We start from the raw sequence: 13,703 nt of genomic DNA on the forward strand, positions 1-13,703 counted from the left end.
TAGTACAGTGATTTTTTTTTTTTTAAGATTAAAAATTGTCAAACAAGCTACACTTTTTCTTTTTTTTTCTCTCTGTGGGGCTGAGAAGGTGGCCCAGTAGGTAATAACATTTGCTATGCAAACACGCAGACCTGAGTTTGAAACATCAGCAATCATATAAGAAGCCAGGCACAGGTATGACGGATGGCCTGTAAGCCCAGCCCTGAGGGGTGGGGTGGGGGAAGGGAGGGACAGAGAGGATGCTCTCTGACAAGCCAGACCAACTGACCGAGGTGAGCTTCAGGTTCAGTGAGAGAGACCCTGTCTCAAGGACACGGGGCAGAGAGCAATAGAGGAAGACAGCCAACATGCTCCTTTGGTTTCTCCATACATGTGCATGGGTATGTGCACATACATGCATGTACTCCCTGCACCTGCCCTAACATGTCGGCTTCATGCAGGGGACTTTCAGGAGGCACCTGGGTATACTACTGGGTATCTGAACACCTGTAGGAAAAGGTATGGATCTTCTGTCTGTACTATTTCTGAGGGCACGGTGTAGATTGGCTGTTGGAAAAGAAGTTCGGGAAATATCTGGGATCCCTCGACGCCCATGCCTGCTGTTGGTGGTGAACATTCCAGGAAGCTGAGCACTGTGGCTCGGCCCCACACTTTAGACATGAAGGAAGTTCAGTTAGCATGTTTTCAACTGTCCTGGGGCAACCCCTCCTAAGGGAGGCCATATTATTTCTCTTCTACCCTATTTCAAATCATGCAAGATTGGCTCACGGCAATATGCTAGAGAAACAGTTATTTTTAAACAAAATATCTTCTGTTTTGCAGCCCAATTACACAGACAGGAAAGGCTTAGGTATTCCTCACACATCTCAGATGAAAGGGCAAAGACAGAGACCAATTTGGACTTCCAGACTTAATAGTCCATTTGATGTAATGGAATAAAATTTAATATGTACACATAGTAAAAACAGAACACAGAGAACAAAAGGTGGCTTAGATTGTGTTGAAGAGTTTTATAAAATACCTGTAATTACCAGCATGACTCAGAATGAGAGGCGCCCTTACACAATGGAAAAAGCCGCTCTCTACTCTCTGCCCTCTGCCTACCGGCGTCTGGGTGGTCAGAGAATCTGGCTTCCACAAATGGAGCCCAAGCTAGAAGGAAGTCAGTGGACACAGACTGTTTGATAGCATCAAGAACTCACATCACCATCCATGGCCAGAGAGAAAGTAATCCCGTAACGAGTGAGCAAGAGGGGTGGTAATTACTACAGGTACGAAGCAGGCTCCTAACTTGTCAGATTTCTGACATCAAGGACATAAGAGTTAAAGGAATGTGGTCCAGTCTGTCTTGAGCAGTTTTTTTTTTTTTAAAGAGAGCGTGTCAGGAATCCCAGGCTGGCCTTGAACTTGCTATGTTGCTGAGTATAATTATGAACGTCTGATGCCTCTGTCTCTGTCTCCTGTGGGCTGGGAGAGCAGGCACGGGTCACTACGCTCAGCTAATGCAGTGCTGGCGATCAAACTCTGGGCTTCGTGGACACCAGGCAAGCCCTCCTCCAACTCAGCTACACCCTCAGCCCCAAATTCTTTATTTATATTTTAACTCTGGAGTTGGACCAAACCAAATTACCACATACCTTATTTTCCCCACAGGGATCAATATACTAATTTTACCTATTTCTGAATCACAATGTACTGAGTACCTGATAGGTCCTGTGAAATACCAAATTCTCCTAATGTCACCTAATGCCTACCTTATGCATACACTGGACCGAAATTATAGATGAGAAAACTGAAGTTCATACACTCGGGGGCGGGGGGGGGGATCATTCACGATTTCATTGAAAATTAATGCTGAGTCAGACGGAAACCCAAAGCGGACTCTAAACCATGCATAGTCCTTTTTACTCATCTTGCATCGAGACGGCTTCCAATTTGGCAGCGCTCTGGAGTCACCTGGGACCTGCAAAGAACTATGGCTGCCTGCCTCCCAACCCCAGGCCTTCTCATTTAATTGGGCTGGAGTACAACACAAGCACTAGGGGTCACTTAAAAGTTCTCCAGACAACTGTCATGTGCTGCACAGTCTCCCCACCTGGCTGAGCTAGAGGCACTCTCCGTTGCCTCCGTAAGACACCGACTGACAGCCACAGCATGCCCAATGCATGTGGCTGCTAAGGATGTGCTGTCTATCTGCCAGTACAGCAATTTATGACACTTGAGCTTATTATGCAGCTAAAGTACAAATAATACAGAGACCAATAAAATATTATTTCCTAAGAAGTTTGAACATTTATATATAAATTAAATTAAATGTGTTTTGGGAAGATGTTTTCAAGAAGAGATTCAAGTTAAATTAGCTGTACGTGAGAAATTAGAGTTGAAAAATGAAAAGAAGCCAGAAAAGGGCTGTATGCAGTTGGCAGCAAGTGGGTCTTTTAAATTCTTGAACCACTTTGTAGAAATTAAAGTAAAAGTGATTAAAATCAGTATGGTTCGTGAAAGTTAGAACTTTAAGTTGAAAACTCATTTCTAAGGGAAATCACGCCATGTGCCCCTCAGATGGATGAATAAATACACATTTGTTACATGAATGTATCTTTTGATCTGATTCCCGTCTTTAGTGGGCTTTCCTTGGGAACGGACCAACTTCTGATAGTGCACTTTATGCGTAGCCCTAGCTTGCCTGAGTGTGGTTTGCACACTGGGTTAGATATTTCAGATAGATGGTTCAGTTCCACAGTCACATGGTTTCACCCTATAGGCACCTGGCCCCAACATGAGGCAAGGCGGAAAATCACGGAGGTAAGAATGTGTGATGGATGGCAGAGACTGCTCACTTCATAGCAGCTGGGCAACATAAAGTAGTGGGCAGAGGCGAGGGCCGAGATCTACCCTTGAAAGCCATGAACCCTAGCAACCTGCCTCTCCCAGTGAGGCCCCACTTTGATTTCTACCACTTCTGAATAGTCTGTTGGGATTTTAAATCAATCAAGGCAGTAAGCCGCTTACTATACCAGCGCCCTTGGGGCCTACCATCTCTGGAATAGCCCTTAGGTACATACTCGGAGGTGCTTTGCTAATCCCCTAGGTACCTCAAAATCCAAACAAGTTGGTCTCACTTTCCAAAACTAGCTGTACTATATGGTAGAGAAAGGTGGGGTTAAGATATAGCACACACTCCACGGGACGTAACACACAGTACTGAGCGCTGGCATGCAGGCACAGGACCAGCACCGTGGAGACCCACGATGAGTACCGGTATCTCCCGCTCTCAGGAAGTTCATAGCCTAGTGGATCCCAACAAGCATGGGGGAGAAAACGGCATGGCGGACTAGGACAAAAGCTGCTCTGGGCTTCTACGGAGGAGAAGATCATGTAGAAGGAGGAGTCTGGGACGCTGCAAAGGGGAGGCAGCTTATGGAGGAAGTAGGCTCCAGACCCTTCATTGTTAGCGCTTCTTTCCCTTCCCGCTGTCCTGAGGTGATGGCGGGAGAGATTAAAAATACAGGCGCAGAGTTGGTAGTGTCACACGTCCTAATTGACTCTGGTTAGGGAGCTGGGAGTCCCTCGGTGCATCTGTCTCCCTGGTCAGGGGTTTGCTGCTGGGCAGAGTAGGAAGGTTCATCTTCTTTAGAAACACATCTGCTAAGCAGAGGAGGGACCCTTGGAGCCATGTGAACTCTACAGCCCTGGCTAGCACATGGCTGAGTTAGGTCATTCCAAGGCCTTTGTAAGGAGAGTGTCCGAGTGCCACCACAAAGCCAGGACGAGGGACGCCAATTAGACTTGTACTCAGTGAGTGCAGGCACGGATGCCCACCCAAGTGCATGTTCACACATGTGTGTCTATGCAGCTAGACAGCCTAGACCACAATGGCTCCCAAGGAGGAAGCAAGGTTAGTGAACACATCGGAGGCCCAGTGTTAGTTGTTGGTGGACACTGGATGTCTACAAGCTTGTTCATCAGAGAGATGCTTTGAGATTATCAATTATTATTGTATATACATTGTGTATGATGTGTGTCACGAGTACAGGCGTGTGCATGCTATGGTATTCGTGGAATCACTTTTCCCTTCCACCATGATTTCTGGGGATAGAGGTTCATGTGGTAAGCACTTTTACCTGCTGAGCCATCTCACCGGCCCGTAAGTGAGCACTGGCCTCCCTGGGTCACCCCCATGAAGGGACAGTGTCGGCTATGAGGAGCAGCATTGGCTCATTCAGGGCCTCTCCCCAGTGTTGAATTTGCAAGGAGCCTACAGGCCCTTATCGATTTAACAGTGAGGAGAACCACTGCTCTGCTAATATTCCAAAAAGCCTTGGCAAGTGGGGAGCTATTTTAAGCCCAACCTGATGCTATCTACAAAACAGCGATGCATCAACAAAAATGTTCTTTTCGATCTTGACCAGAACGTTTAAATCATCTACCTGTCTAGATGTGTGTGTGTGTGTGTGTGTGTGTGTGTGTGTGTATGTGTGTGTGTGTGTGTGTGTGTGTGTGTGTGTGTGCGCGCACACACATATAATGCACACATTGGTCTAAGACTCGGGCACATGCATACACTGTGTATTTAGTTCTTGCAGCTGAGATTGCTCCTGAATCCACCATCAGGCTAAGCTTCTCCCAGTTGGTTAACAGCTCTGCTTCCTGCTTCCCCGCAGGGTGACTAATTAATAAACCTTTCCTTAATTGAGTTCTGGCTGCCAAGTCCACAGGGATTATAACTTATATATAAGTAAACAAATTTTCCATTTTAAACAACGCTCCAAATCTTCTCATTATGGGTTAGCCACATAAATCCACTGAAATCCTGCTAGGCCCAAAGGCTGTGTCTGATCCTTTGCCTCTGAGCCTCTGGGGCCCTGGCCAGTGGGAGGGGCTTACCCTTTGCCCTCAGTGGCTTCAGCCTTCTCTCATCTAGTTCACTGGTGACACTGGACAGCACCTGAGGTTTGGAAGCCGTTGGTGGCATCTGCCTTTTTCCTTTTGCCTGAATTTATTATTTAAAAGCAATCTTCATGCACAACTTAAAAATAAAAAGATGAGTTGGCTGTTAAATATTTAAGACATGCTCAGGGTTTGGTCGGGCCAACTTGGGAGCATGTCATCCGTTTTAGAGAACGTTCTTTTAAATTGTTGTGGAGCCAAAAATTCAAATTTTTACATTTGAAGTACTTCGATGGAATTTTTTCTGTATTTTCATTGTTTGCTTCTACTTCCAGATTCTAAGTTGCAAATAAGACCAAGAAATAAAAACTGAAAGACTGAAAGAGAGTTTCTGGCTTGGAGTATGACTCAGAAGGACACCACTGGACGCTCTGGGCCTCTCTGCGTGGTGCCTTGGGGAGCCCCTGTCTCTGGCCTCCCTCAGAGCTGTTGGGAGCTCCCTTGGCTGCAGGCTATGATGGTTATTACTATTGACAGCTGTTGAAATGACTAAAATAAACAGTGTTCCAACTCTCACATCTACTCTGTTAGGACATTACGCAGCAAGGGTGGGACTTACAGCCATCTCCCAGGACTGCTGGGAGAAAGGAGCACAGGTCAGCTCTGGCTCTCTCACGCCATGTCCTAATTCCTGTTTCTGGTCTCAAGAATGCTATGCTGAACGGAAGTGTTTGACATGGTGTGAACTCCGCTTTGAGAATTATTGTCCTTTAAAAGCTTCCCATTTGACATGTCCTGCTGTTCCCCACCCCCTCCCCGTGTCAAACCCTCACAATCGCAGGCTGCCCAGGCAGATCTGATCTTAGGCTAATAGTATTCTTCCCTGTGGCTTTCAGAATGATGACAAGAGACAGCCAGGGTCTAGATTCCTGGGGAACCACTCCATCTGCTTCCTAGATCTATACAGGTGGTCTTGGCAGGTGGAACCCCAGCCCTAGATAGGGCTGTTTCAGTTCATTGCCCAAGGTGGGGGAATGGGAGGCAGGTCTCTAGGGCATTCTAAACAAGATGAGCAAAGAGCAAAGAGGTTAAGTGAACAAACGATACATAAGCTGGGGAAACGAATCTCAAACATGCTGTGTTAAGTGAAAGAATCCAGCTGCAAAGGGACCCATTTGGGCCACAGGATTGATCATACACTGGGTAAAGGTCACACAGACACATCAGTCCTTGGCAGGGTCTAGAGGTGGGGTGAGAGCTGATTATAAAGAGCCAAAAGAACTTCCAAGCCACACACATCACATTCGATTCTCTTGGTTAGGTAGCTGTGTGGGTTTGCCAGAACTCATCCAAGAACACAAAAGGAGGAAAATTCCACCGGATACAAATTACTGTTCAGCCGGGCGGTGGTGGTGCATGCCTTTAATCCCAGCACTCGGGAGGCAGAGGCAGGCGGATCGCTGTGAGTTCAAGGCCAGCCTGGTCTACAAAGTTAGTCCCGGACAGGCAAGGCTACACAGAGAAACCTTGTCTCAAAAAAAAAAAAACAAAAACAAAAACAAAAAAACAAAAAACCAAAAAAACAAAACACAAAACAAAAAAACAAATTACTGTTCAATAAACCCGACTCTAAGACTCTAAGGCACTGTAGGTAAGTTCGGCGTAGTGGGCACGTTGCTGCAATCCTGACACTCTGGAAGCTGAGGCAGGAGGATGGTGAGTTTGAGGCTAGCCTGGGCTAAATAGTGAGACATTGTTTCACAATACCAAAACAACAACAATGGAAGCAAGCAGGCAAGCCATCAAACTTTAGGGAGTAGGCAGGGTGGGAGAAACCAGGCCAACGAGATAGGGGAGAGGGTTTTCCAGTCGAGGACACCAGGAACTCTAGAAACTTATCTTCAGGAACGTTTTCTAAGGCTTTTGGGCAACAAGGACACTTGAGAAACTAGGTATATCTCCCTCTGGGAGGGCCATAGTTATCTGTTTTAATTTCAGATTTTCTTCTGAATAGGGCTGGTAATGGCCTCTTCTGAAAATTTCAAGCCAAGGTGCCTCTCCTGATTCAGGTTTTGTTGCTTTTCTGGCATCCACTGTCCCTGAGACAATTATTCAAGAACTGGGGTCCAGTCGGACGGGGGCCAGTTCGTTGGGATTGGAAAGCCCTACCAGGGTGTTCTTGAGCGTTGCCAAGTCCCTGCCTCACCAGCCCAGCCCTCTGTTTTTGGTCTTGTTGGAAAGCCTAGTGAGTCAACAGACCACTCAGGCCATGGATCAAGATTCCCCATATAGAGGTACTCAAGTAAGTGTTGGTACCCAACTCTGGTGGGCCTGCTGAAAGGCAAAGATGCATAATCGCTTCAAGTCCAGTCCTCGCTTTGAGTAAAGAGCTGGGCTGGGACAGTGGACAGAGCTGGGGTCTGGCAGTGTGGCCCTGTCACAGACCAACTACTGTGTCTGTATTTATACAGGCAACATAGAAGGTAGGAGCCCATATCTGGCAGTTCTCTCAAAGTGTGATCTATAAACTACTCAGAAACATGACTATTACTTCGGAGTCTATAGCACGGACTCCACACAGTGAAGAAGGGCATTTTGCAGGTGCTCTGGTGGTTACTGTTGGTTTCTGTGGTGTGCTGCTCTTCTTGGGTGGCAACTTGACTACATCTGGAATGAACTAAAACACAAAAATAGAGGGCACACCCAAGAGGGATTTCTACTTAGTTTGAAGTGGAAAGATCTACCTCTGATCTGGATCTTTGAGGCAGGAACACACACACACACACACACACACACACACACACACACACACACACACAGAGAGAGAGAGAGAGAGAGAGAGAGAGAGAGAGAGAGAGAGAGAGACAGAGACAGAGACAGAGACAGAGACAGAGACACACAGAGAGAGACAGAGACGGAGAGAGACAGAGAGACAGACAGAGAGACAAACAGAGACAGAGAGAGACAGAGACAGAGACAGAGAGACAGAGACAGAGAGAGAGAGAGGGAGACAGAGACAGAGAGAGAGACAGAGACAGAGAGAGAGAGAGAGACAGAGAGATTCTGTTAGTTCTGTTACTTTACTGAACCCTGACAACTAATACAGGTGGTGACCCCTGTAGGATTTGTGAACAGAAAGGAAGTGTTCAACATCTGTTTTTCTTTTTCTTTTTTTTTCCTTCTCTCACACATCCAGGATAATGCCATTTGTAGACTGTCACTGCCAAAGCTGACCTTTTGTCCCTGTAGTGATCAAAAGTGAACTTGAGCCTAGAATCTGCACTTGTCTTGAGTTCCAGACCAATGAACTGCAAATGGGCGCCACACCCTCTGCTGAGGGAGAGTGCTTGCTGCTTCCTTAGGTGAGGGGTGCCAGCTGGCCAGAGCTAGTGCTGGAGCTGGCTAAGAGGGACTTACTTCCACCCTTGCCGCTCTTCTCCATCCGGTACTGGTAGATGTGCAGTGTGAACAGCATGTGGGAGTTCCGGTGGTCGTCCTCATCACAGTCCTGTTGGCTGCTTCGCCTAGAGGCAATGGCGGCATCCAGGAAGAAGGCAGCTTTCTCCGCGGTGGGGGCCCGCAGCTCACTCTGGTTCTGAAGCTGGGGACAGAAAGTAAAAAATGGAGGTGTCAGGCTTCCCCCCTGCCTTGGAGATAAGGCTCAGTCCACTCTGCAAGGTCAGAAATCCTCCTGAAACCCGCTGAACACATGGGCCATTCTCAGCTTAGTCGTTTGTTTTTTTTTCTTTTTCCATTTTTCATGTATGTATGAAATGCATGTGTGTTTATGCATGTTTGCATGTGTGTGGGCACACTTGTATGCCTGCAGAGGCTTAAGGTTGACATTGGGAATTATCTTTGATTGTTTGTTGTGGCAGGGTCTCTCAGTTGATCTTAGAATTCCAGATATAAATAGTTCCTTGGCCAGGCTGCTCTATAGATCTCCTGCCTCTCTTTAGAGCAGCAGTTCTCAGCCTATGGGTTGTGATTCCTTGGAGGTCAAATGACCTGTTCAAAGGGGTCGACTAAGACCGCTGGAAAACACAGATATTAACATTATAATTCATAACAGTAGCAAAACTATAGTTGCAAAGTAGCAAGGAAAATAATTTTATGGTTGGGGGGTCACCATAACATGAGGAACTATATTAAAGGGTTGTAGCATTAGGAAGGCTAAGAACCACTGCTTTCGAAGCTAGAATGACAGGCAGGCTGTCACACCTACCCAGCGCTTACATGGGTTCTGACCCAAACGCTTTTGTGGCTAGTCCTTTAATGGCTGAGGCAACCCAGATTAGCTGATTTGTTTATGAAAATTAATATTGTCCATATTTATTGGATGTAACTTCGTTTTAGATACTTTACAGCCAGCAAGGGGCCGCATTGGGCGGGGGGTTAGTGGGCGGGGGGGGGGGGGGGTTAGTGGTAGCGCCTGCCCATCTTAGACACCATTCATGCTCTAACATGAGAGATGTGACTAGTCGGCCTTAGAGATTATACTGGAGACAGGTGCTGTGCAATGTGGTTTTACATCTGAGACAGAAGGAACTTGTCTAGTGTTCATTTCTGACTCCTCAGTGATTTGATAAGAGCTGATCCTGGGCCACGCTTACTAGCATGATGTTGAACAAGAAGCAGATGCGTGACGGGTGGTGGCAACGGGCAGCTTGACAGGGTCTCCAGTCACTTGGGAGAAGGGCCCCTGGATATGACTGTCGGGTTATCTGGATCGCATGGTGGAGTTGGGGAGACCTACCCACCGAGGGCGGCACCATTCCCTGGCTGGGATCCTAGGTTGTGTAAGTGGAGAAACGGAGCCCAACAGCAGTGTGCATTTACTCACGCTTGCTTCCACGCTGTGAAGGTGATGTGGCCAGCTGCTTCAGGCTCCTGCTGCTGTGGTAAAGGCCAGTTCCCTTCAACTTTAAGTCTTAATAAAGACTTGTTCTGCCAAGTTGCTTCTGTTAGGGTATTTTATCATAGCAACAGAGCAACGAATAGAAGCAACGTAGAAGCACCTAAATACTTGGAGGGCTCATCTGTATTTAAGAGACATCTGGTTTTACTTTAGCTCCTGAAGTTATGCTCAGGGGAAACCCACATGTAGTTAGAAAAGACACAGTGAGCATCGTGTCTAAATTTCGTGAGAACCCTGGGCCCAAATTCCAGTGCTCCCTTTTGTGGTAGAAAAGGACATCTACTTTTTTGTTTTGTTGAGACAAGTTCTTGCTCTCTTTTAAACTCCCTATCTCCTCGCCTGAGCGATCTGACAGGTGTGTGCCTGATTTAGTTTTGATTTCTCAAAGAACTGATTTGCAACATGTCTTTGGGTTGGTACAAATTACGACAATTTTCTACCCTGACACCAACCAGACCTATAATTTCAAGCTGTGGGAAGCAATATTTGGTGCAGGCAGGATTTGCAAGCTAAGAGCATCTTTAAAGTCCTTGAACTTCGAAGGGATTTTTTTATCGGATGTGTGCTTTTGAACTTACTATCAGACTTAAACTAAAGAATTATAGGCATTTTAAAGAGGAGTTCCAAGAGGCCGTTGCTTTCTTCATCTTATTCCATTAGACAGAGCTGTACTTAAGAGAACCTTTGTCAGTAGACTCAGCAATGATCCCAAGTTATCACGTGTTTGAGAGCCCCGCCTAGCTTGCTGCAGGAGCAGCGGCCAGGGCACTCCTGCATCTAGCATGGAGGCCATGCAACCGCAGCTGAGCATATGCTATGCTCCAGTGCAGCAGCTCCCTGGATCATATGGACTTGTTAGAAATGCACATTGCAAAGCTTTAGCTCAGGTGGAATGAGAAACTCTCGGAAGGAGGCCAGTGATCGATTTCAACAAGTCCTCCAGGCAGCTCTGATGCACACTACAGAGATGTCTAAAGGAAACTGGAAGGGTCTGGGTACCCTGAGCAGAGGCTGAGCAGGGCTGGGCTCCGAGAGATGGATATAATATTGCCTTGGGCATCCTCAGCCACGGAAACAATCCATCTGGTGGAAGGCAGGCACTTATCGGAGACACCTATCTAAAATAGGAGGCATGAGGGGGAGCCTACTGCAGGAGAATGGCAGAATTGACCTTCTGTATATAAAGCAGGGAAGCCCCTAGAGTCATCCCCATGTTAAACAGCAAAGGGAAGACACTCAGAACAGGCCTGCCTTCGTGCAAAGGCAAACACGATCTCCTCTTGGCTTCCATGCTTCTAGCAATTATATCACGGTTCTAATTAGAAATCGGTTATTAGTTTTTCCCACAGCACTGCTAATCCGGCTGTAAAGCAGTGCCCGAAACGGTTTATAGAGCCATAAACAGCCCAGCAATGGCTGCAGCTATTTGTGCAGTGCAGTAAATATTTCAGTTTGTTGTTAAACAAAAGAAAGATTGTACTGTTTTTTTTTTCCCTTTCTTTCTTGAAAGAGGCATCAAGAAAGTGGATTCAATTTCCCCCCAAATGCTATGACAATTGCAGTCCCTGCTTATTGTCAATTAGATTCAAGGTACAAATATTTAGGTTGGGTGAGCAGATGGCCCCACAGCTGCAGGCCGTAAAGTTCCAGTCCACTTTAAAGTAAACACTCATAAGCCTTTCCCAGTTTACATGGTAAGCAATTCCAGGGCGGAGATGCCCCATCCTCCAAAGCCAAGCTCCCAAAGCAGTCACCTGTGTGCCGCAGATGGGGTCCTCACAGAGGTACACGCCTGGCGACTGTCCGTCCTGTAGGCTGCCTGTTGCCACCTCGGAGAGCAGGTCTCGAAGGTTCTCCTCTTTCCCCCACACCTCAACCGCTGAGATCCGGACTGAGAATCGGGCCCCGGTCTTCTCTTTGCGTTCATTGATCAGCTTGAACAGCCAAGAAATGGCGCACGGGATAATGCCCAGGTTCTGCATGGAGTCATCCCTTCCAATCATGGTGTAGGATTTCCCTGTGGGAGCCGGGGAAGAAAGAGACACAGTTGGAGTGGCCAGACATTACTCGTTAGAGCCTCAAAAAAACAGATGCTGAGGACACAGGAGGAAGGCGTGCGAGGAGTGGAAAGGCAAAGCAAAGGAATAAAAAGACCAGAAAAAAAAAAAGCAACCGTTTCCTTATGCTGGTAACTAAACAGCTATAAAAGAATGTGAGAGCCCAAACAGATGACAAGATGAAATCACAAGGTACCTTGCAGAGGACCTCGGACATCACGGGCTCGCTACTTCCTGCAATGTTCTGCACGAAGTAGGAAGCAGGGGCTTTTCATCATGGTTACAGCCCTTTTTATAGCCACCCCACAGATTAAATCCACACACTCGTGCTTTATATCCTTTCTCGAGTTAAATGCTGTGTGTGTGTGTGTGTTTTTTTTTTTTTAATAGCGTGAGCAAATTCCATTAAAACCAGGACCCCTGCTTTGATCTGTGATCAAGAAGTGAAGAAAGGAGCAGGGTGGGGGGTGGGGGGTGGGGAGTGGGGGTAAGGGTGGGGGATGGGGGATGGGTGGGTGGGAGGATGTAATGGCCTCTCTGTCACAAGGGCTGGGCCTCTGTGGCCTCTGCAAGGCCTCTGGGATAATCTCTTCTACCGAGGAGCACGTTTTTGAGCTTCCCAAACTGCTAATTCGTTCTGTACGTCAGACAAGGTCTTGGTGGTGGTGGTGATGGGGGGGGGGTGTTAAACAGGTGACCACAGGCCAGCCCTGGGAGGGGAGTTAAGCCAAGCCTTTGCAGGGCTGGCTGGTGACTTTTCCACACGCTAAAGGAGGGCGGAGTCCTCACAGGGCTGGATGTTTCCTCACAGGGCTGGATGTTGGCTCACAGGGCTGGATGTTTCCTCACAGGGCTGGATGTTGGCTCACAGGGCTGGATGTTGGCTCACAGGGCTGGATGTTGGCAACAAGGGCAGCTTTGGTTTGCTTCTCCCATGTAGGGCTCTGCTTGGAGAATCCTCCATTGGCTCTACCCACCTGAGTTGGCTTCCCAGACATGCCCTGTTCAGGACACGTACACCTTTCCTGCTTATTTTCTGGGCATGGCTATGACCTAGATGGAGTAGGAACACTCTTGTTACCCCACTGCTCCCCTCTTGGACTTGATGCTGTCCTACGTGAATAGGTGTCCACTTAGGACCGACACTTGCTTCAAAGTCAGGTATGGTTATTTGTTATCGTTCAGTTTGGCACCAAAAGGGACCTTAGCCCTTCCTTTCATCGAGGACTCTAGGACTAATATTGAAACATGAAAGAAGTGACAGGAATCCTAACGAGCAGCACAAGAGGTCAAGTTTTCACTCACCCAGTTTGGCATGGCCAAAACAGAACACACAGCCGTCGGCTCCGTTCACCACAGACTGGATTACCTCAGCCACAGTGCCAGCACACACTTCAGCCTGGAAGACACAAGAGGAGGCATAGTGGTAAATACACTATGTAGCACTATGAGGCACCTCGATGACACAGAAATGGGTTTGCCTTCCTGGGGCGTGGAGGCTTCCTGTCACCACGTTCCCAGATGGACCAGCCTCTGCCACAGAACTCTGAGGGGACTCAGAAACCTTAGAGGCCTTCTACCCATTGCTAGCCTGTGCGTGAAAGACATTGATTACAGAGCTCCCTTCCACTAAATGGTAACACTCTGCAGCCTTAAAGTAGGTTCAGGCTGCAGTGGGAGGATGGCATGGGCTCTGTCACCTATGAGTCCTAATCTAGCATACTGGGTAAGGCACTCAACTCTCTCTTGGCCCTCTGTCCACTAGACTTTACACACACACACACACGCACGCACGCATGCACGCACGCACGCACACTTTCTGAAACATGCTAGCCACA

At 47.5% G+C, this 13,703-nt stretch overlaps 1 protein-coding gene across 2 annotated transcripts in view; it reads right to left on the minus strand.

Moving 5' to 3' along the window:
- KIF26B (kinesin family member 26B) overlaps positions 1–13,703 on the minus strand; it is a 415,238-nt gene that overhangs the window by 56,552 nt on the left and 344,983 nt on the right. For both annotated transcript variants that reach the window (XM_084791649.1, XM_084791650.1), the window contains 3 exons: positions 13,171–13,264; positions 11,563–11,825; positions 8,308–8,491 (listed from right to left, as the gene is read on the minus strand). In XM_084791649.1, coding sequence (XP_084647775.1) covers positions 8,308–8,491; positions 11,563–11,825; positions 13,171–13,264 — 541 coding nt within the window. The remainder of the gene's footprint in view (positions 1–8,307; positions 8,492–11,562; positions 11,826–13,170; positions 13,265–13,703) is intronic.

Source organism: Acomys minous, assembly GCF_964271855.1.
Source record: "Acomys minous genome assembly, chromosome: 1".
Taxonomy (NCBI): domain Eukaryota; kingdom Metazoa; phylum Chordata; class Mammalia; order Rodentia; family Muridae; genus Acomys; species Acomys minous.